The following is a 25363-nucleotide window of genomic DNA, read 5'->3' on the forward strand; positions in this document are numbered from 1 at the left end:
CTTGCTATCATTTCGCATATAGTGTAGTCAAAACGGCGTGAAGCACGGCGCAGTTGCGTAAGCGGTCGCGCTCGAAGCGGTGCGATGGAGCGCAGCGGTTGGGATCGAGTGAGGACCGCTGCCGCCACCGCTCACTGCTACCGTTCGCGATGGTCCCACCTCGTTTTTCATGTCGTTTTGAGCCACCTGTATGTTCTCTTTGTTCGTCCCATCCACTACCTCGAAGACAATATTTCACTTCTCATCAATTTGAAAAGTTGCTCATCAATCGTTTTATTCATTTATTCGAGTTCACCATATATCGTCCCTGTTTGTTTGTTGATTTATTTGCTTTATTGATAAAAATTTTGATTACGCAAGTTTGAAGTAGCAAACGGTAACTGAGTGGCCTGCTATTTGTAACAGAAAACGAGCAAGTTCAAGAAAAGCCCAATCACGTGCTACCTCAAAATGTGCCAGTTCTCTTCACTTGGGAGCTGAGCAATCGGATAAAATTTTCCGTTCAACCTAATTTATTGGGTGAGAGCTGGATTTTTCGTTTAAATAAATTTGTTCAAGGATTTCCTACCAGTCGATTTTCGCTAACAGACAATTCATCTAATTTTCTAACAGATTCTAGTCTGGTTGTGAAAAAAGCTAAACGTATCACTATAAATAAAGGTTTTTTTTTGCAAATCCTGAGCGAAAATCCTGGACGAAAAAACACCTCGTTTGTAGATTTGTTTTCAGCGTTAGCCGTAAACGATAACGCTTATGCTAATTTAAGTCAAGTCAGAAGACGTATGGATGAGCCAAGCTGAAATGCAAATCAATGTGAGCGTTTACGAGGAAAGCAGCAAAACTGCACAAAAGGACGTAAGAAAACAATTCTGAAACTACAGTCTTTCTGCAATCCTACAAATCTGGAATCGGTGATGCTTAGCACTAACACAACCTTCGCGGAAATAATCCCTTTTCAAGGTATGGAAAAAAAACAGGCTGTGTAAGAACTGTTCACCAAAGAAAAAACTGAAAAAGGATTAAAACGAATGGTCTCAAGTTTAAATATTGGCAATATTCAGACCGCAAATGCAAAAAAAAGGATATAGCAGAGAAGTCACAGTGACCGTGGAGTTTCTAATGTTCCAGAGATATTTGTGGAGATAGATTGACGCTCTTAGCTATTCAGAAATTGCTTCGTTCAGTACTGAATATTCGACAGTGATGGGTATCGACGGCTTCGACTCATAGCGAATGAACGAAGAGATTTTTTTTTCTAAGACTGATGTTTTTAGATTATCCAGTTGCTGACGATACTTCTCGAAATTGAGCTCTTCGTTCGCTTTTAAAAGCTCATAATGTATTGGTGCTCGAATACCCCACCATATGCACAACATTCTTGTATTCAGAGTCAAATTTGGTTTAGAGGTAGAGGTTCCTGGCTACCAGGAAGCTAGCCCATCAGAAACTTTACCTTCACCAAACGCTATCAAAGAATTTCCATATGCTTCTGCAACATTTCTGCCTTGTTGAATTTCGTATAGAATACAGTGGCCTAAATGAATTTCATCAGTGGCCATGGGTACACTATCGCTTCACAATTAAGACTAACGTGAATAAACTGTTTTGTTTAGTTTGCTACGTCAGAGTGTATACATTAAGCGATAAAGAGAGCCGAACATGCGCGAAATAAACATGTGCTTACGTATCGAAATTTGTTCTAACAGAGGCGGACAGACATTTTCCAGTAGACCTAATATATACAAAACGCACACGACAAAAGTACGCAGAAAGAGACTAGCGAAGTAAACTCAGAAGGGGTTTGAGGTACATGGCCGAAATTCCCTCTGACTTGGGTCTGTTGTCGAACGCTGCTCCTCCGGTCTATTCTCGCAGTTGGTCGGATAACGAAGAAGAAGTGTGGATTTTGAAAATATTGTGCAGACGCGGTTCTCGTATGGTTCAACCGTGCAAGGATGTCGATAACCGGAGTTTGCGACGCGCTACGGACTGACAATTCCGCAGAGCACGCAGGCTCAAGGTGGCAGGTTGGGTCTCTTCCCCGTTACTTTTTTACACAACCACAGACATGGTAAAAAATATTGGGAAAGAGAATAGAAGTACATATTTGTTCTCTATGGTTTCAAACTATATCAGCTGTGCACCAGGCTACCCAAACACGAAGTGCAACCTTAGGAATTGTCTGTTTTATTAGGAAACCTGAGAAGTTGATTATAAGCCACAACTCGATGCATACACACGTTTCAGTTCAACCAATAGACACTGTAGTGCTCCTGAGTTCTCCGGGATTGTAGATAAAGTGAAGCAGTCCTTCCAGAAACAGAACGATGTGTGCATGTCTTAGACTTAGGTTTGATCGACATCATTTATTGAACATTGCATGAAGAAAAAACTTTATTAATGGAGCAGTCGTATGTAATCCAGGAATCCGTACTAAGGGTCAACGTAGAACTTTCTCACGAGCTCTAGCATGTAAAAAAAAACTCGATAGCCCCCTATGAGAAGAAAACACTTGCCGTTCATGGGGCCCTGAATAAGCTGAAATGGTAATCAAATAACTAGGAAAGGAGCAAGAAGAACGTCTCTAATAACGAACGCAGTAATCAACTCGCCCTGATAGCTCACTCCACAAATCACAGATTCACCTAAGATCACTTTGTGTCATAGTAAATACATCTCAACGAATATGTATCATTCAGTATCACAGAATTTTATCTTGTCGCTTAGCGCCTCTAGTCCGTCTCACCTACACGTGTTTCTGCCGTAATTACACCTAACTTAGGTTTAGGTTCAATGTTATCGTTGTTGTTGTTGTTGTTCCTTGTCAGAGCCTATGAAAATTTCCTGGAAGTTCTTTTCCAGTTCCTTATCCTTTGGATCGAACGCTGAACTATCAGACTCATCAGTGCTGCTTGGCGTCGAAATCTCTTGCAATTTTTCAGGCTTATCCTCGACCTTAAATCAATTATCTTTGACTGTTTAGATGAACCGTGCCTGGGTTTGCTGCAAGACACGCCTACCTGTGCTACAGTATCTCTTTTACAACATTTCATATATGCCCTCGATACGAGCCATATAATAAGCAACGGTTTGTCGGTTACGATGGCGACAACGAAAATAATTGTGACGGCAATGTCCGACTCAGGTGCCGGGAAACACCACATCACCAGGAGCATTGCAATTCCTTAAAATGCTAATTTACTTCTGAAGTTTTATCATACCAGCACCAAAACTGATCCTGGTTACTTCTAATCCGATGCTATATGTGTGGAAACCACTCAAAGTCACCAAAACAAGGTTTTGATCGTGGATTTGGGAAGATTCGTTTTTGAATAGGTCACCACGCTTTCATTTTCCCTAATCTCCTCTTGTTTAATGAGCTAGGGATATAAAATAAAGATAGTTAAGAAGTAGATATTTCATCATACTACGGAATCCTCCCAAAAATTGATGTTGAGTATGAGTTTCTATAATTTTGGATTAATGTCACCTTTAATTACTATAGTCATAGTACTTATTATTTAACGGATAAATAGAGAATCCATTTATGTATCTCCACATATTTACTACACATACATCCAATGCTTAATCAGGGTTATTAACTTCATAAGCTGTATCCATACTCCTCTTTATAAGCATTCATTAGAGTCCTCCTTACACTATTTATTGGACTACAATTTAATTCCACTCTGCTTGTGTGATAGTTAATGTGCTCCAATGCTAATTTTTTAAAGGCCGCGTTTAGGGCACGTAACTGACTATCATGAATAGTAAAATACGGTTTGGACTCAAACATTCACCGTTTTGTTTGTTTTTCAATGTTTTATTTATTTGATTGTATTTTGATATTGTTTCATTAGGATTAGCCTTCCTTACTGAGGAGTCTCAAGGGAGGCTAATCCAAAATAGATCGTCTAGATTGAGACGAAAGGATCCATCTTTTAATTTTAGCCTTTATTTTGTTCATTTTTGACTTTTTTGCACGAAAATTTTTGATAACGGATCTCAGCTAGTAGATAGAGCTTGGGCCGTTAGCCTTTAAGTAAAATAGTTCCCAAGCATCACAGAATGAAAGGCGAAGAAACCTCACAGATACGGGGATTAAAGGCGGCGGGAGCACTCAGAGTCCTCAATCATCTTAACTTTATTAACAATTAGCGACGACACAACTCTTCACACAAAACCCCCGATGAAATAAAGGCGAAGCAACCCTGAACAGAAAACACCATGAACTACAGAACGCCTATGAAGAAATACGTCCCCTATGACGAAGAATTTTGTTGCTGTACTTTTATCTCCGCTGACTTTTTCGTATCTCATACTACAAAATTCTTTCCTTACGGTTCTTCAATGTGCAAATCAATGTGTTCGCTGAATAGGGAAGGAATTGTAAAATGATCACTGTCCTCGGTTCCGGGCTGTAAACTGTGACTTGTAGAACATTCATTTGCGGTAAATAAAGCACCGAATGCAGAGAGTGGCGATCATAGCCGGAAGAATGTCAGGATGACGCCCGCCGAAATTAATACGTTCTCCGGGTACCTAAGATCGACTGTGTGTGATGTTTGCGAAGAGATACACGGTCTTAGAAAAGGCCTGAGAAGTTTTTTTACCGATGAGGACTCTACGGCTAGAAAAATGGAGGTTGAGGAGAAATCAACAGTGACAACACACATCATTCGAAAAGTCCAGGACATGATTCTGGTAGATTTGAGCACCTCAGTTCGGAAGATATCCTCCGCAAAAAGCAGTGGAAGACTTTTGGAGATTTTGCAAAAAAAACACCTCAAGGTCCCTAAAGTACTCACTGAAGGCGCAAAGATTCGTCTCAACAGACTGACTTTTGGCTTCTTGAGAGTCTCCTCGATGTAAACTCTCTGGACTACTACGTTTTGAAGTCGAGAAACAAACTAACGAGTCCAGGCATTTTAACGTTAACTCCCTCCGCGCGCAATCGATGCTGAGTTCACAGCCATGAACCGCGATTAGTTGAAGACAGCGTGCCCTCTCTTCACGGCGTTGATCACGAAGGAGATACAGGCTCAGTGTGGTTGCGTATAGCGTAGGATTTCAAGAAAACCTAAGGGAAAATGTAGAAAACGACGTGTGAGCCGCTCTAGTTCCTGCGAGGTGCGTTAGAGCGCGCACCTTTCTACACGCTCCGGTCTCCTCAGCAGCCTATTTATTGGTTTTACTTAGGCTGGTGAGGACGTACCGATGATCCTCGACCGCTCGCAGGTGTGTGCGGTGCGTGCACAACCGCGGCGCATTGGAAATGATTTCGTAGGGACGAACACCGTCTTCCGCGCCGTTTTTTTTTAACGACGATTAGGAGAGAATGAACGCAACAACGTCTTTTTCTGTAATCTACAGGCCAAACCCTACGTTTTCCTTGACTTTTCTGGACCACGTCAATTTCGTGATACGCTGCCTTTAAATGAAATATAAGAGCATTTTTTGGTATTTTTGTATACTGGCTTTAATAAACAAATTTTCGTATAGGACGTTTTTTCGCCGGATTTTTTTTTCTTCTTTCACTGTACTTTCCCTGTACTTTGTAACTGAGTTCATATGAAGCTAAAAATTGGGCATCTGACGTGTCAGAGAGCAAGTTAAAGGATAAATTAGGATGGGTCTGCTACCGTTGTTAGCATGGTGTTCCTCTCTGGCATCGATAACTTTCTCTGCGATCTCGTCCTTTCTTCTGACGGTGGTCATTCCAGAACTATATCCTGCCAGGGATTATGATAAAGAATAAGGTGCTCGGAGTTCTGGTAATTAAACTCTTTTGATGTGTCAACGAATCCGACTTCAATTCTTCTTTAGAGGTTCTTCTGTAGAGGAACCCGCATCTGACATATACAGTAGTGGCCAGCAGAGCGAGAGTATATTTATCAAGTCGGTGTTTTTCTCTTCCTAACCAGGCCTGACACCAATCTATCGAATCTAAGTGGGTAGAAAGGTTGGTTTGCATAGGCCGAGTCATCGACCGTGAAGATGAAACTTCTGACCACTGCTCTAAAACCGCCTCAACAAAAATGTACGATAAAATAAATTGTTCTGTATAAACTGCCATTATAAGGGAGGGTGTGGCGCAGTCGGTTATAGGTCCGTTGTAGCCACACGGTCGAGGGTTCAAAACTGCTCTATTGCAGACCAAACCTTTCATTCCTCCGGGGTTAATTTATAAATTGGTACCAGACTTGTCTGGGAGGATAAAAACACTTGATCATCGGCTGGCCCCCGCAATTCATTGTACAGGCCAACACGTTCCAAAACCTCAACGATTACGAATTACAGTAAAACGCATCCCGAGTGGATTGAGACGCCAGTGACTTTATCCTCTATCCTTTAAACTGCCATTATATTAATTTCAGTAACAATAGTAGCAATTAACAAAAAAAAACAAAAAAGCGAGGTGCATAGGAATGTCCTCATGGTATATGCCCTCCTTTTTTGAAAAAAAAATCATGATTTTGATTTTTCGTACCCTTTGTTGTTCATTGAGCTTTCACGTCCACCTACAAAATACAAAAGAAGAAATTTCCCGAATAAATGGAGCTCTAAAGCTCGCACTCAGGGCAATAAGTGAAAACAAGGAGCACTGTTGCAGCGATTTGTAATAAAAATGTCATTTTTAGCACAGGAAAAATATTTTCCAACCTATATTCTGAATTCCTGTCTCTATAGCAATCGTGATGCAGTCCTTAAAGTTTTGCTTAAACAACATCGCAACGATGAACGCTGTAAGGTACCTAAAACAAAGGAGTTCTGTGCGCAGTTCAATCGAGGGACAGGTCCCACTCACCCAAGCCATGGCAACGCACATCCACACAGTACAATAGGCCATGTGATCAACCAGAAAATGTAGTAATTCGCATAGAGCGCAAATGCAAAGATCACAATCATCGCCGCCCACGACAATCTCTGAAGAAACCGCAATCGGTCGACGTTTTTCAACGAATTTCTTATAATTTTTTAAAAACATTTTTTCAAGCAAAAAGTTTCCATTCTGCATGACCTTAGTTTCGAGAGAACCATACTAACTTTGATCCATTTACTAATAGCAGTGATGTACTGAGGACGGAAATGAGACATAATCATGCCAGATCCAGTAGGTATTATAAGCCCGACGAGGCCCTGCAACAATTCACTTATTTTATTCCGAACAATTCATCACGTATTCAACTTATTTTATTTATTCATGCACTCAGCGTGTTCCATAAAGTAAAAAATATCCAGGCGGGTGAGGGCAGGTGCGTAGAGGGCCTTTTTTAATACTATAATTTTAGCATTTTTATCGAATGAATTGTCGAATTATTGCTATTATTATTATTATTATTATTATTATTATTATTATTATTATTATTATTATTATTATTATTATCATTGTTATTATTATTATTATTATTATCACTGTTATTATGATTATGATTATTATTATTATTATTATTATTATTATTATTATTATTATTATTATTATTATTATTATTATCGTTATTATCATTATTATTATTGTTATTATTATGAAACACCGTAGGAGGTGCATAATCTAGAAGTTCTGAAATAAAAATATTCAAAAAAAAAGCAGACGTTTTGTCATTGAACTTAGTACAAATGTTAACCATAGAAATGTAACACTAATGTTTAATATCGTATATTATCTCTAGTTTTACGCATTGTGTTAATAACAACGTAGTCCTTTTTCGTCGTCTTTTTATTTACATAGTTAGGAATAATACTGAAGATATAATTTTTCTTTTTGTTCCAGTCTTTTTTGCATTTTTAACAGAAAAAAATCACATTTTTGAGGTATTATTTGCATTTGTAATACCTCTGAGGTATTCTCTTTTTTTTTTTGTTTATACCACCGATACCATCGGACTACACTTTTTCAAAACGAAAAAGCCATGTGGTGATCCTTTTGGAGCAACGGTAGTGTTCTGGGCAGAAATACTGCAGGAAAGAAATCCTATAGACGAGCTGCATAATAGACATTGTGGACATCATGGCTGTATTAAAACGAAGAACGGAGGAACTCTCCAATAAATCGATTGATTTAGGTATTATTCTGAGTAATTATTAATTATTTGGGTGGCAATCAGCTGCACAATTATCAAGCATGCCTTGAAAAACAAAATGATGAAATAAAATCAAATAGATATAAATATATAAGTTCGTAAAGGTATATAAATAAATACGTGAATAGTGTAAACTTATAAATGTATAAATTAATAATGTATATTTTAATAATAACAAATAATGAGTGAAAACAATAATACTTAGTAAATAAATGAAAAATGCATAAAATATTAAAAAAAATAAAATAATATAAAGTATAGCAGTAATAAATATATAAAATGTATATATTACGTCTATTTATTATCTATTATTATAAATTATTATATATTATTATATATTGGTATTTATTATCTTCTTTGGCTTGACGTTTTCACTCTTATTTCTTCTACAGAAAAACAGTTTTGTTTGCTATTTGGACCACCGAATGGGTTTTTCTCCTTCCAGCTAATCTATTGACATTAGACCAAAAAATAAAATAAGATAAATAATAGTAAATAAAGTAAATAATAATAGAATACATCACTTTGTTGCTGAGAATAATCTGATTCATTACAAGTAATTTCCATGTTTTAGAGCAGAAGAATATAAAAATATAAGTGTTCAGCGTTTCTTTCAGTTTTCTTTGCAACAACGGATAAAAACAACGTAGGGAATAGAGTTCCCAGAGGAAGTTTGAACTGAGCTGTGAAGTATCCGCAAAGCAAACTCGCCTCAATCATCTTTGAAAATGGAATGCGAACATGAGCGTCGGTGAAGTGTTTGCCAAGGGTTGACATCCATAAGGGCATCATAACTAAAAGATTCAACTACTAAGAGCTATCACCTCTTCATATTGATGGAACCTCATTTTCCTCTCCTGGGAAAAAAATCCCATTGAGGCCTCTTTTTTTGCATTCAACCAGCCCCACTATGCATGTTCACTCACACAGTGCAGCGATTGTTTGCGTGAAGGTCATCGAAATTGAAAGATCGAGGTTTCCGCCGAAAATAATCGTCCAAAATGAGCTCTTCCCACCACCAGGACATGTGGACACCGCAAAAAGTGCCAATTTGAGGGAAATTTCGTTTGCCGGTAGGCCGAACTCGGCGAGGAGAAAGCCAAGCTGCAACGAACTCAATTGAACTACGTCCTTTATGTAGTATAATTGATGTCACAGAAATTCGACGAATTCTGATAGAACGACTGTGATCTGTGCACGTTTTGAACTTTTATTTATGCCCATATAAACGAAAAATATAAAATCAAATACCGTGGGCATGAGACCAAATTGACAGAAGAATCCGACTGTTGGTCCAACTGGTTTCCGAACAATCCCGATGATCCTTTTTGGCTAAAAATAGAATCTATCGACTACACAAAATTCCCAATTTACAATAAAGATTTTATCTTTATCATTATACTAGCAAGAGAAATGCTATCTAGGCTAAAACAAGGATCACAATTTGCTGGAATGATGGACATCAGATTTTTCTGCTTTAAAATCGTGCATACTCCCGTACTTGTAACACAAAGGGAACATACAAGTAAATTAAAAATTCATCAATTAATTTTGTATCTTTTGTCTCATATTTTATGCCTAGTTTTATTGAAAAGTGTCTCAATACACGTTGTCTGACAGTATGATTTTATATGTGATCCAAAGTGTAATTTTCGGATACCTTATTTGCCGCCTATTTACCGAGCTCGTCATGATGTGTCCGTGATGGGGGAAATCTATGGAGGCTACTAAGAGGGATAATCTCCAGAGTGTACACTTTTTGAACTCGTTGTTACCTCATCTAAGTAGTTCAGATCCACGTTAGTAGGAGAAAAAAAGAAAAAAGACACGTCGTAATTCCTAGATATAAAAGATCATTTTTGATCTCAAGTAAATTTTCATTCGTAAATCCCTTTTTTCTCTTTTATTTCATCAGTCTTTTTTTCCTCGTGGGTATGGCTCTACGGTAAGAGTGCGCTATCGTATTGAGCTCAAGCTTTTCCAGGATTTACGAATTAAGTTCTGCTTTTCACAGATTACTAAAATACAGTAACGAGGGTCCGTTTCAAAAATCGAGAACTCATTCCCTATTGGTGACGGTTTTGTAATATGAATAGAGAAATTTGTGGATCGTAAACATGGATTTCTGTGTCATTTGAAACCAACAACATATTTCTATGGCAACCGTATGATTGTGTCCCGATTAAAAAAAGTACGTGATGAAACGAGTTATTCGACGAACTCAAACAAAGAACTAACTTTAATGGTGAAAATTTATGAGACAAAATGAACAAAACAAAAGTTAAGCAAAGTTCAGAACTCAATTGTTTTGAAAACGTCATCTCGTAAAAACCGAAATGTGTTTAACGACTCCCTGAACGAAGGTTTTCACGAGTTTCGCAAAATTTCCATTGAAAATTGACCCGTATGCGAAATATTTTTGGCAGTTATTGATGAGTTACAAGTAGAAAACAATATTCCAGCTAATTCTACTACGCATTCAGATTCGCATTTTGAGATCACCGCAAGTCACCCTAACTCTTTTTTCTCAACCCATACCTTCCCAAAAAGTTTGATAAATGGTCGAATCCATGTGCTCAGAAATATCTTTCCTACAAATATTAGACTTTAGGCTCCACTTATTGTTCAGAATGAATCTGAATCTCGAAGACTTCAATAATGACGTTACTGAAGACGTTGACACCACCTATAAACAACTCTTTCAAATCTACATAATTCTACTCTAATTTGCTTTAATTTGAACTTCTTCACTCAAATTATCTACTCTAATTTACCTTTTTCTGCAATGTTTTCAAAATTCTGCAAAAGGCCATTAATGAAAGCCTCGGTCATGCACATAATGTCCATTTTGCGGATCAGTGGGATTTTTGTATCGCTTTGCTGTTTCAATTCCAGCATTTTTTTTTAAATTAACCAAGTCAGAATTTTAGGAATGAACCTATTTTCTTACACAAAATATTTGAGGGTTTAAGAAAACTTCCGAAACATGACGGCTCATTTGAATTGTTGATAACAGTACCAAGAGAGTAGAAACTTGACATTGCCTCCTTTGAAGGCTTTAAATTTCCTAAGAAAAAATCCCATGTTTGAAATATTTGGGACAAGGTACATATGTAGGTTTGAGCATAATTTCAAAAGTGAAGAAATTGTCGAAGAAGCGGTTTTTCGTGTGATGTCATTAGTAATTCAGCGGAAAAAATGGAATTAGTGGAAAAAACAAAACAAAAACACACAAAAAAATTAAAATTACAAAAACAAAACTATATAACTTACTTCGAGTTGCGTTCCCATCATAAACGAGATAATTAGCACGAAAATTGCTATAAATATTGTGAACACCAGTGTTACTTTTTGGTCATGATTTGAGCGAAGAAAACGCAATGGGAATGGTTCGACAGATCTAAACATTAAAAAAATCACTTCACTCGTGATCAATTCACGAATCATTCAAACTACGTGAAAGTTTCCAAACTTACTCGTCTCCAACGGTGACGCTCAGCTGAGTGACGCCGAGAAACAGCGCCTCGATCTCAACGTGAAACGAGGACGTGTAGTTCTCATCCGGCAGCAGAAGCACATATTCCGGATAGGAGAGAACCTGAAGATAGAGTGACACCTATGCTTCCGACCTCACTGATAATCCGCGAAGGCCGCGTACAAGGAAATGTTTGATATCAAGCCTTTTTCAACAGGGGGTATTGTTTGAAACTTAACTTTTAACGAAAACGGCAGCACGATGAGGTAATTTGAAAGGAAATGCATGTGGATCAACAGCAATAGAAAGCCTCAGTTTGCTCTACGATACAACTATTTACACTAGAGTAGAGATAAACAAAAGCACAAAAAATGGATTCCATTATGTTTTCTATTAGTTTGCCAAAGAGGTTATTAGTAAGAATTAAACTGTAAAACTTCGTAGGCACACTAATAGAAAACATGGACAGAAGTATGCCAAGGTTCCAAAACACGAGAACATTTGTATTCCATAATTCGCACGGATGTAAAAAGTTGCCTTGTTCGATGAATTGAGTTCCTTAGATAGGCTGTTTTTGTAGAAGATGTCCTTCTTTCTCGAAAACAAACAACTTGGAATCTATGTTCCAAATCCTACCCTTTGGTAAAAGGAATACATTCAGATTTTTTAGAAACGCTCCCTTTAATGACATGAAGGTGGGTCTTGAATAACACTGAACTTTTCGGACATTTTACCACATTCCCCGCTCATTTCGCTCTTTTTCGCTGTAAAAATATTTTCTGATTGTTGCGCAGGTGGAATCAGCAATGATGCAACGTATTTTTTGATGTTTTTGCGATTCTGCGGAGTCGTACAGATGTAAAAAAGCTGTATGATTCATGAAATAGTCGAGGAAAGTCAAAACAAAACTACGGATTATCTCCAATTTATAATTTAGAAAACTTTTTCTAAAAAATGGTTCATAATTCAAATATTCCATGGACACTTTCCAAGTGGAATATTTACATAAAGATTTAGAATCTGATTCACCTTGCAAGTAAATGTGTCCTCACATTTCACCTGGAGACTGCGATTTTCTGATCCTTGAGATGGTGAGCTGTCTGTTACTTGAACTGTCAACGATCTGAAAAATAAACAGATTAGCTTCGGCATTAAAATTTGCTATCACCTGGTGATTTAGTGTGTACTCGAGCAGAGCGCACTAGTACCGTATTAGTACCGAACGATCCTTATTTGGTAAAATTAACGCAGCGGTTCAAAATAAACATATTTTGATATTGGGTGATTTTAATATTTAGTTTATTTTGTCCATACTCACCTCAATAGATTAACATTATTTATGATTCGGATTCGATAGAGCCGAATATAATAAAACACTAAGAAAACGTGTATCCAAGAGTCCACAAAGCTAAGTTCATTTTAAGAGAAAAAATGCTCGAATATTCATGGAATAATCCGTGGGAATCAAGAGGAACCATGTTTGGAAGTAAACAACATGATTAGGAATCTTCACCTAATTAGAGAGGATAATCGAAAATTTTTTGCTTGAGGAAAAAAAAGTTTTAGAGCAATTCTTTTTTCGCTGTTCCTTCTTGTGATACAAATAATATCAGTGAGATTAGTTGACCTCGAACCCCAGGCGCCTATCGCGATATTGGGACATGAAGGGTAGGACTCTAAGGATACACACATGACAGTGATGGATTTTGCTTGACAGGCAAACTCCGTGTGCTAAACCATCAATGTAGTGACTAAATGAACGGATTTTTTCAATACTTCATGGAAAATTTCAGAAAAAGTGTACTACCACAAAATATTTGTAGAGTGCGACTCTTCTATGATTTCTTATTGACTTTCTCCGGACATTCCGGCAAAAATCCCGTACTGAATAGGTAAAGTTTCAGCAGAATTGGCAGTTGAAGCTATACATAGTTAACCGATTCGAATTTATTTATTCAGACAAAAACCTAATTCCATTTAAGAAGAAATATCTTGTAGCTATTATTATTGTTCTGGTAGTATTCTTGTCTTGAAAAATGAAGACTGATTAAAAGGTTTATCGAGTGATCCGCACAAATTATTGTATAAGCGGTCAACGAGTTTATAAACCTCAGATGATTCCTGAATTGAAATCGACCATGTTGGCGAATCCGAAACGAATTGATTAACACCGGACACATTGTTCATTTCTACTTTATTGTTATTCTAGTGCTATTTCTGCAGAATTAGCATCCAGACCAAGGCAAAAAGCAGTTTTGCAGCGCAAGTGGTTTGTCTGTTTACAGTCGCCACGTTATAGTTCCGGTCTAGCACATCGTTCGATTATCGTCAAATAAATGACGGGAAAACTCAAAAAAATGCAAATAGGATCACATGAAGATGTTATGAAGTGAAGCATGTCACCTGTTCAAATATTCAAATGGATGATTCAGGTCACGAAGAAATATTAAGAAGGGAATTCGCCTTTAAATATTTTTTTAAATAAAGAAGAGTAATCTAAAAAAGGCAGATTCAGTTTCAAAACAGCGACAGTCAATGAAAACGGGAGCAAGGATCACTGAAAGAATGCAGAAAAGTACGACTTTCTGCGCATGAATGCACCTAGTTACATTGTATTTTTACGTGGATAATCGTTTAGGACAGAGGTTGCAGGGATAGAGGGTTCGTTTCAAAAATTCATCCACTTCAATCCCACTACAATCTTGTTTAGTTTACAGTTCTTTGTTTACAATCTTCTTATTTAGTTGCAAATTCAACTGAGATTCAAACAATTACAGATTTCATAATATTTGAACGATAAACACATTCTCTTCGATTCGCACTGTTTGTACAAACAACACGAGGTTACTGTGAGAACGCAATCCTATCCATGTAAAAAAGTGTCCAAAAGACCCATCATATCAACGCCCGCCAATAGAAATTCTCCAAGACCGCCCCCTTTTTCCGATGAAGTTTATGCGGCGCTCCACCGTACCATGCGCATTATAATTTATTGGAAAATAGTGAAATACAAGAGCGTTGAAGTTTTCTGGCCAGAGCAACACCTAGAAAAGTGGACAGGAGTCTAATGAGAAAAGTATGATCAGAAAATCTTAAAAGAATCATTTTCACTATTTTCCTTTTTTACCTTTTAGTAACTACACTTTTCCGGTGCCGAAAGAGGCGGTGTCGGAGAAATTCTATTGGCTCTGCCTCGTAGCGCACAAGGATTAATGCATCGTATGAATTTTTCTATTTAGATTTCTATTTCTCTATTTTTATTTATTTATTTACTTTTCTATTCTACTCAAACTAAGGAAAGCATACACTACAAATAATTCAAAAATTTCTACATTTTCCACAAAATGTTCACAAGAATCCTTATGTGCTCTTTTGTTCATTTAGAAGAAGCTCTGCCCTCTGAACAAATCACACATTGAAGCTTTGGTTCTTCTATAAAATCGATTTAGTGCAAATTAAAAGCGCAGATCCTCATCCGTAGCCGTCCTTGAGGTTTTAAGGAAAAGTTGTCACTGGTTCATGTGTCACGTAGCCTCTGACCACTCTGATCGTCACCAAGTAACTGAAAAACATCTGCACTAACTAAATCAATGAACAGCTGAAAATTTTGGCCGGATTAGCTCTAAGACGTTAAATTCCAGTATTTTCCTATTATCTCCGTTTCACGTTTTCCGCTCAATAAAATATTTATTGCGATATTAATTGTTAATTATCAGTTGTTAATCATTAATTGTTAACTATTAATTATTAAATGTGTTTTTCATCATTGAATTGGAAACAAAAGCACTTCACACCGTTATGAATTCTGTTATACTAATAAAGAGGTAATATTACGACCACATAAGCATTAAAAATGGATCAGGTAGGCATAGAGCCTGAAATAATCGTTCACATCCACCGCAAATCAATGCTAAACTGTCCCATAACAATTCCATTGTGTTAAAGCAAACAAGAATTAGCTCTCGAAAAAAAACGAGCGGAGACAGAGATGTTCAAACAAGAAATGAAGAAAAAATGGAAAGAATCCGGTTAAGCTCATGTTCGACTCTCCGTGAATGTTGTTGGCATGTTGAATAAGTGGTTTTTCTAAATCGAGTTGCTTGAAATATGGTCAAGATCAGTATTGATCTTCGTCAACAGCTAGAAATTCAGAAACATTCCTTTGGACTTGAGAAAGTTTTTTTTTTTGAATGACTTCTTTTTTCAAATATTACGGGAAAAGTAACTTTGATTAGGCAAATATTCAAATAACATTAATATAAATATATGAAGATAAGAAAATATAAGATAATTAGAAAAAGACAGAAAAAAATTATTTTGTTGGTTCTTGTTGTTCTCGAATAAAATGCGTAAACATTACACTCATGAAATATTTGAATCAGAATCCCCTTCTCAATTTTCTGAATCGGATGTCTGTCTTAATTAGTCATAGCTAATCCAGGAAGGATTTACTTAAAGGGTACACGTTGACGGATTATTAGCGCTATATCAGTGATCACTTCTGAAGTTCGGCTCCTCAGCCTCAGGACCCTAAGCTGAAAAGACGAAGAGATGAAAAGACTAAAATCCTTTGAGAAAAAACATATGACAGAGAATATAGACTTTTAAAGTAAAGAGATTCTGTTGTGTGTGAAAAAAGAAACAAAAAAGAAAAGAGAAGAGAAAAAAGAAACGATAGAAAAAACTAAACGAGGAAAAAATAAATAAATTTCCTATGAATACATATAGGGTAAACTACAGGGCATATAGAGGATCAATTTCTACAAATCCCTTCAAATTTTTCTCAAAAGAGTTATGGAATGGCACAGCGGAAAGAACTAATACAACCTGTTTATCAGCTATAGAAAAAAAAAGAAAAAATTCTTAGTCACCTACTCAATTACGCTTAATGCAGTTATTAGACAATTATAGCTGGCGCTAAATGAGCGATTAATAGAAAAATACGGTAGGAATGTGTGTAACTATAAGGTAACTCAATAAAACGTAGAGAAGAGAGGCATGTATTAGAATAAAGTTAGAAGAATTACTGTGGAATTAGGAATAGAAGGTCCAGTAGTACACAAAAGTTGTTTGTATCAGATAGTGTTAAGTAAACAATTGATAGACCCAGCAGCACAAGTAAGATGAGAGCAGGAATGTTTACCATTAATAACAGTACAATCAGATTCCTTCTTCAGTAAGAGGTAGATGGTGTAATAGAGCAAGGATCATGGATAGAACGATGGAACGACATCAAAAGTTCGGAAAAGAAGAAAAAATAAGAACAACCACGGTTGAAAGATCGAGACTAGATCTCGAACTGAGTTCCACTCAACCCTCTCCCTCTACCCCCTCTCTAATTCGATTTATCCCTCCCTCATAACTGAACAATTAAAACCATACATATTTCTGTAAAAACCGGTTCGCCGCGCTTCGGAACCATCAGGGACCAGGTTAAAAAAAACACGAAAACGCATCACAAAAAGTTGTTCAACTAGTACAGTTTCCTTCTGAACGAACTATCGCATCACATCGTTCCAGAAAAAATTAGCTGGAGAAAAATTCGTCATTTGGCGTTGGAGCATCTATCTGTTATTTGTGTATCTCTAAAGGCGATTATACACAAGCGGAAGTAATCTCCGTAGTTTGTGAAAATACAACCACAAAAATTTTGAAATTTCTGTTCGATTTTCTATATCTGATGATGAGGACCTGGAGGTCTCCCGGATCCCATGCAAAAATAAAATAAAATGCTTGACGAAAAAAATGGTGTTACTGTCCTTTATTTTCGTTAATAGATCAGCACATCAGCTTTATTGTACGTACGAGTTTACAGCAGTGCTATATAACCGCCTATTCATATATTATATGATCACATATATGCGTTTCAGCGGTGGATAATGCCGGTAAACTCGTCCGCGATGGCCAAAATTGTCACCGTTGATCCTGCTTTGGCAATAATTCCCCTCGCTTATCATTGAATTTGGAGAATTTTTTTATTAAAAAATGTCGTAATTAAAATTAAGATAACAGAAACGTAAGGATTCTCCACCGACTCTGCAACTAATATTATTTAAAGATGGATCAGCATCGATCACTTGCCTTCGTTCGCCGGTGCGAAAGTGTTGGAACTCGTTTGGCGAATAGATGACATCGATTTTAGATGTCACAAAGTCGATATAAAGTAGAACAGTAACGAGAAGCAGCGCCGAGACCGCCATTTGGGACGGGACGGATCAGCAGAAGTAGATGACACCACGGGGAGACCCACCTGACGGTGAATGACGCGTGCGAATTGAGGAACGCTCCGCCCCGTTGTTGTGAATGTTTGGCGAATCGGGGAGAGTTCGCTGAAAGTTCACTTCCTGTTGCAATGAGGTGAGAACGTAGCGGGCATTAGTTCACAAAAATTGAGGAACGTTGCAATTTTTTAATGCAATTCGTAATCATTTAATTAATCATTAATCATCATCATTATTCAATTAATCATTTTTAATTAAGCAATTCGCCTAAAACAGGCGCTGCGGGGTGGCGAATAATTGAAACATGTTTTCTCTTTCCGTCTACGTTATCAGGTCAGATACAGTTGATCAACAAACACCGATGATACGAAGATTTTATAAGTGCTGGTCTCTGCAAACTGCAGTTTTTGTTGATTTTCTAATCAGAATTGTCATTTTTCTCCTCCCTCACATCGTAATTCCAAGAGTTTTTAGATTTTTTGCAACCGAACATGACTTTAGTTTTTCTCAACTGTACTGCAAAGGTCCTAAAGTCACCTTTCAGTTAAAGGTATCACGAGACTGGCGAAGTTGGGAAACCTGCGGTAAAATATAGAATTTGTGGTGTAGACTACGAGTATAAGCGTGGCCCCACTCATTTCCCACTAATTGTCCTGAAAAAGGGCGTGGGAACGGCTTTTAGCCCTACGAGATACGCTGGAAACGCCCCTCTCCCTCCCTCCCTGTACACGTTCTGGTCCACTCAGCCGCCTATTCACTGGTTTTACTTGAATAGGCCAATGCGGAGACCTCATTGATCTTCGACAGCTCGCTCGTGGACGCGGCAGGGGCACAAGGGTGGAGCGTTCTCACGTATGTCGTAATAACAAACGCCAATTCCCACGCCGTTTTACAGTACGATTAGGAGAGGATTTTAGGGGAATAAGCGGCTCTATGCCCATAGTCGTGGTCCACGAACACTATATTTTCCCATGCACTCCTCAACTACTTTAATCTCGTGACATGCTATCTTTAACTACAGTAGTAAACACATTTGTGTGTCATGTGTTCCAGCACTATAACCACACGATGTTGGGTCGCATTTTCCAGTATTAATTACAGTAGTCGCGGCCGGTGTGGCGCAATCGGTAAGAGGTTCCGCTGTCTGCACGATCGGTCGGAGGTTTGAGTCCGCCCTTGTGCTCACAAAATCTTTCATTCCTCCGAGGTCGATAAATTGGTACCACAGTTGTCTGTTGCGCGTCCGTAAACCTCGAACGATTCAAAAATGAAGTCAAACGCGTAGACGCATCCCAAACTGGTTGATTAACGCCAGTGGCTTTGTGCTTTTTTTGTCCTTTAATTGCCATTATCACAGCCATTAAGCAATCTAATGTAGTTTTGATGAGATTTTACTACTAACTTGACTTTTGCACTTTTCCTTTTTTGTTAGTTATCAAAAGTTTAAAAATGGCTCAAGGCGGTGTCCACAATCCATTAAGGATTTCTTTTGTTTTTGTTAACCTTTGCTATCGTTCCAATTGTCCTCCAACGGAAAAACAAGCTGTCTAATCTCTTCAAGGAGCAGCAATAATGAGCCACCGAGTTTCTATACTGTTATCAACCAAAGTGAGGGAGTGATACAGGAAGAAAAGGAAAAAAAGAAGAAAAAAAAGAAAAAGAAAAAGAAGAGCAAGCAGGAAGAAAACGCGGTGAGCGTCATTGAACGCGCAATTGAGAGAGTGATGCTAGGAGTATCCCGTTTCACGCAAGTGAGGGACGGGAAGTTCGAAGTTCTCTCCTACGTCAAGATCGAAGATTAGAGACGCCGCCGCGTTTGCCAAGGAAAGTAAAATAAGGTCGGCCGGACACGTGATGCGCTTTAATGACAACCGTTGGACCAGAGCCGTGAGCGACTGGGATCCCCGCGATATTAAGCGCACTACAAGAAGATCGCCGACCCAATGGTCAGATTTCCTTCAAAGAAAATTATGATGCTCTTCGTGTTCCTCGCGAAAGGAGGAACCATTGGGCTACTCTGGCACGAGATCGGGACCCGCTCGACCAGTTTGAAGATCAGCGGGAGGTGATCAAGGTGATCAAGGTGATCAACCAAAGTGAATAGGATCTACTAACCTTGCAGCATAATTAACTTTGCTGTCCGACAAAAAAAATATTAATAAAAGAATAAGTAATAAAAATAATGAGTAGTAGTGATAATAATAACAATAATAATAATAGTAATAATAATGATAATAGTGGATAAAGGATAAAGTGTCTGACGTTGATGAACCCGCAGTAATAGTAACAAGTAAACACACTGCACCTGTGCGTTCGTCTTCAATTCAGACTCGTTTGAGGTTTACGAACTCGTAACTGGACTATACAGTGACTTTCAGGAGCTAGCCGATGTGACGAGTCACTGTTTTTATCCTACCAGTTAACAGAGGTACCAATTTATCCCGAAAAGATGAAAAGTTTGGTTTCAAACTATGGATTGATTCTGCAGTCACAGCGGAACCTCTTACCGACTACGCCACACCCGCTCAATAATAAGAACAATTAGTAATAATAGATAATAACAGTTAGCAGTGATAGCAACAATCAAACCTATCGTGTACAAAAACTTTTAAAAAATTAGAAGATCATGAAAAATGACTGCTGAAAAGTGTGCGAATCACACTTGAGCCGAATTGTCGTACGCAACCAACTAAAAGCGACCCGCGTTGTCGTCAAAGGGGTTAATCCTATTTCAATTTTTTACAACGATACCTTCCAGAATATCAGTAAGAGAAAACCAGTTCTGCGCTCTTCATTTTTGTTGCAACGTCTCGAACAAAACCTTGCAAGGGATGCCCGCACTCTTACAAACGAGAAAATGACAGGGATACAAAGGTTGCACTTTCGCCGATGGATACAATTAGGAATAAGAATCAATTAAAAAATGTTGAAATTAAAGGGGATGTGTAGCGCAGTCGGTAAGAGGTTTCGCTGTGGCTACAATCGATCGGAGGTTCGAATCCGCCGTAGTGCTCACCACGCCTTTCACGCCTCCGGAGTCGATAAATTGGTTCCAGATTTGTCTGGGATTCTGAATTGAAATGGAAGTGGGGGCGAATCCCAAGCGGTTTGATTAACGCCAGAAACTTTATCCTTTTATTAAAATAAAAATTAAGAACATGTAGAATCATATTCGACATTTGCTGAAATTGCTTGAACTTCTTTATAATCTTCTTCTTATGGAAAAAAAACGCTTCACACGAGAAACTATGAGCAACAAAACTTTGAAGGAATGAGAACAAAGTCCAAAAAGAGCCGAAAAATTATGTCAGTCCAATTCAAATTAGGAACTGGATTCGATGTAAATTCGAGGTTCTGTTCAGTCCGTCAAGAATGTTCTTGAATTTGGGAGAACCTCAAATAGATCAGTGGATGCTAAGCGTGACCAAATATCAGCAATTTCAATTTTTTTTTTGTAAATTGAGTACTCGTCACCGGACCTTTTCCCGCTTCGCTCAGGGAAAAACTTTTTGTCAGTTACGATGCTTTAACATCACTGCAATTCCTTCAACTGAAACATTAATTCTCACGCTCTTTGCATAAAACCCACCACTGCCATTGTGTAAAGCCATTTTCTTCAAATGCGAGATGTAAAGGAATTCGAAACGAGCCCGCTTGACGAGTTTGATCTGCAGGGCTGCGGCAAATTGCGAGCCGCATTCCACTGAATCTCAAGGTCGAAAAATAGTGCGAGAGCTAGCACGAAACACAAAAATCTCCAAAGAAATTGTGTTTCACCGCAGAATTCCCGAACTTCATGCTTTTCTGTACTTTGTGGCTCAACATACTACGAAACTAACAATGTTGAGATCTCTCCATGAAAAGATAGGACTAGGGGCATAACTCCTCTGAGTTATCCAGGAACACGACATAGCAAAGAGCCTTAGCGAGATCGAATATTCCTACGACGCACCTAGTAACGTAGCACATCTGCAGGTGCGGTTGTTCGCACCGCATCTGCCAGCGATCCTGTGAGAAGGAAAGAGCGTGAGCTGCACGCTCCCGCTGAGGTGCCAAATGCCAAATACGTCTCCGTTCGCAGATGTGGCACGTTGCAAGGTGTCTCGTAAGAGAATTGGATCCTTTAGGCCGGTTCTTGCGAATTCTCTCTTGCAAACTTCTTAGAATTTAATTTTAAATGAAATTTAAAATTTTTAATAAATTTGGAAAAAAAATTAGAAAATTCGGAAATTTAGGCAGATCCGGAAGCCAACTCCAAATATGTTTCTTAGAAAGATAGTGGCAAATCAAGCAATATCCTCGGTTTTGATTCGTAATACATAGTGCAAAAGTCGGTAGTTTAACAGTAGTCTAATGCAAAATAAAAATACAGTATCACGTACCACCAAGCTAGACCTATGATACCCAGCTACCCCGTGCTGGGTATCATAGGTGCTAGTTTGCGGGTTTTCGTTGCCTTGCCTACGCACAAAAGGTTCCGTTGAGTGTTGTTTTTTCGAGGTTACTGGAGTAGTTGCTGTTGGCCGTTGTTGGGCGCAAATGAGCGTGGAAATGAAAGAATTTCTGAAACTCTGTCTTTCGAGTATTAGCAAATTTTAACCCAATTCCTCCTACAATTCATCTCCTTTCTATCATGGGTATGGAACTGTGGATCATAAACCAACAAAACATTTTCTCAACTCATAAAAGGCAGGAGGACTGGGATTTCGATGCAACTCTTACACATGTAAAGAAAAAGGAAGTAAAAAAGTGAAAGCGCATAGAGTTGGTAGATTTCGAAATGTTGAAAGAATCGACTCCTTACATTCGTACAAGAAATTCCAATCGAATAGTCTTACGTGCACTTTTTTCGTCCATCTTCAGCGAATGACTTCTATGTCACACTGACACAGTTACAAACATTTCGATGTCGTTAACTGCAACGATTTTGTTCAAGTACAGCACAAACATCAACGACAACCACCATCCAGATCTCACCACCGGGTGCATTTCAAAGTTCGGCAACTGAACCTCCAGCTGAAAATGGAAATGTGCTGTCAATCTTGAACATAATATTACTCTTTTAAAGGGAGCATATCACGAAACTGACGTAGTTGGAAAACATGTGGGAAAATATACAGTTCAAATATCTGCATAATAATAAACATGGCTAGCAAAGATCAATCATGCTACATAATTACGGATACATTTTGACACGTGGGTGTGCGTTATTCACGAAATCCAACAAAGCAGCGAGATAGGTCACAAGAAGTCCGAATTATACGTGGATTTTGTTTCCGCAGATGAAAAACTTCTTCCGCGGCTATAGAACTGAGAGCGTATCCCTTGCAGCGTCCTGGATGCGCTTTGTGGAAGAATCGCAAAGCTTCTTCCTGATCTGTACTCCAACATAAATAGACACCCTTCGGCGGAATTTCTGCATTCTTCGTCTTTCAAGCTTGCCATGTCAATTTTCGGTTGAGGAGGAACTCCTCGGTTTCTCTTGTGGAACCGTATCTTGAAGCTGGGGAAAACTGGATGGTGGTCAGAGTCGAACGCGTCGTCCCAAACACCTCCAGATTTTCGGATATCTGACTGGGGAATGTTCCTCGTTAAAACGTACTCGAGCGGAAGTTTGAGAGTTTTCGTCTTGCGCTGCTTTTCAGGCGTTGAAAAGGTTGACCTTTACCGTGTGAGCTGATAGCATCGATGGTAAAGGTCAACTCTTAAAAGTGGAAGTGATGATGAGGCCCGTCTGTTCACATAAGTTGACCAGACAGTTACCGTTATACAATGTGCGCTCCGCTGGATAAAACCATTTTCCAAGCACAGCGGATCGTTGTGCAAGTCCAATCTTCACATTTCTAACAATGAACACATGTTGGCTGAGTATTTTATTTATCAACACATTGAGTTCATATTAGAAGGCGTCTTTACTGTTCCCCAGCCAGTTCCTCTAAATGCATGAGCGCTTACGATGTTACGAGACTACGTCCTCTGCGATCTTGCAGTCGTCCAAATCACATCTAGGTGATGTTGCGCCAAATTCCTCCATCAGGTTGTTATAGTCGTCCCCACAGCTATTGCGTCGCCACCTACTTTTCTTTCAACAGCATTACTGCACTATATGGTGTAATTTTCGACGCTGATCTCTGATGCGTGTTTCCTGCAATGCAGCAAAGGGCACACAGGAATATTGTAAAGGCCTGGACAGGGCAGTTTGTTGGACTTCACTCGACAGTTTTCAGCGTGATGAAACGAATGACTGTTGCCAAAGATTCCATGCTCTCTTCAGGCAGTTGACAAAAATTGCTGAACGTTAGCATCTTTTTGCAGTCTATTGAAATCTTTCACCATATAATAGCATGGGTTATATAGTTGGGTCAAAACGACATGAAGCACGGACCGTTGCGCAAGCGGCCGCGCTCGAAAGCGGTGCGGTGGAGACAGCGGTTGGAATCGAGGTGGGGCCATGGCGAACTGCATAGGCGTGTGGCGGTAGCGTGGATCTTTACACGATCCTAACCGCTACGCTCCACCGCTCCGCTGTGAGCGCAGCCGCTTGTACAAATGTCCCTGTTTCATGTCGTTTTGACCCGACTATATAGCTCGTACGTTCCCAATGCGTACACTCGAACGTCTGATTACGTTTAGTTAAAGGCAGCATACCACGAATCTGACGTGGTGCAGATTTCAGGTGGAGTATTCGTATACAGTATGGGAGACTACGGAGAGGGGGGTGATTCCGTCCATTTCTTCCTAATTGCCGTAAAAAACGGCCCGGAAGATACGGCTTCATTCGTTTTGGCGCACCATTTTGTACTAGAGGTTCGATTGGAGCGCGCCAGTCTTGTGCGGCGCCGCATCTTCCGCCGTTTTTCACGGCAATTAGCAAGAAATGGACGGAATCACCTCCCTCTCCGTAGTCTCCCATCCCGTATACAAATGCTCCACCTGAAATCTGCACCACCTCAGATTCGTGGGATGATGCCTTCAAAGCAGGGTCACCATGTCCAAGTACCAATCAGACTCGTATACGAAGCCCGGTTCAGGCTAGTTGACAATAAATCAACAACAATTCAAACAACAATATGATTTTGAACAATTTCTAGTTTTACGTTGTGACAGACATAAGATATACAGTCTTGATTGAAGTTCTTGTAGATTCTTTCTCCCATGTGTACAGCGACTTGTGAGGTCGTCTAAAATTGTGTGGTGAAGTCAATTTAGACCGTTTTTCAGCTAGAGTTTAATCGCAAACTTTCGGGATTTTTTGTTAGTAGTCTCCCTATCATGTGATTATTTAGGATTCTCTTATTGCCATTTTCTTGTTATTATTACCTCTATTATCCCCCCACGGATTATTATGGGTGCGGAGCGAAGAACGATTACTATAGGGGAGATTAGCGGCACAAGACTGTTGTTTGTCCCCGTCTGTAAGTGCTGCAACAAGCTCTAAGGATAGAAGCTGTGTTTAGGGGCATTTCCCTTTTTCAATTCTCTTTGTTAGCAGCTGTTGCGTGAGACAAATATTCCTCACAGAGAGAGCAGCTAAAACGAAAACTCTTCGCACAAGTCTACGAATTTCAACTGAAAATGGATCAGAG

At 38.8% G+C, this 25363-nt stretch overlaps 1 protein-coding gene across 1 annotated transcript; it reads right to left on the bottom strand.

The window, feature by feature from the left end:
• Positions 1-2796: 2796 nt before the first annotated feature.
• On the bottom strand, positions 2797-17756 carry RB195_019915 (uncharacterized protein; the record flags this gene model as incomplete). Its single annotated transcript, XM_013435598.2, has 12 exons — positions 2797-2955; positions 3021-3184; positions 6664-6755; positions 6809-6927; positions 7048-7140; positions 8793-8875; positions 9008-9185; positions 9333-9413; positions 11355-11481; positions 11558-11679; positions 12586-12679; positions 17638-17756. 12 exons carry the CDS (start codon positions 17754-17756, stop codon positions 2797-2799), a joined length of 1431 nt encoding a protein of 476 aa, XP_013291052.2.
• Between the last annotated feature and the right edge of the window lie 7607 nt (positions 17757-25363).

The sequence above is a fragment of the Necator americanus genome, chromosome II (assembly GCF_031761385.1).
Source record: "Necator americanus strain Aroian chromosome II, whole genome shotgun sequence".
In the NCBI taxonomy this organism is placed as follows: Eukaryota; Metazoa; Nematoda; class Chromadorea; order Rhabditida; family Ancylostomatidae; genus Necator; species Necator americanus.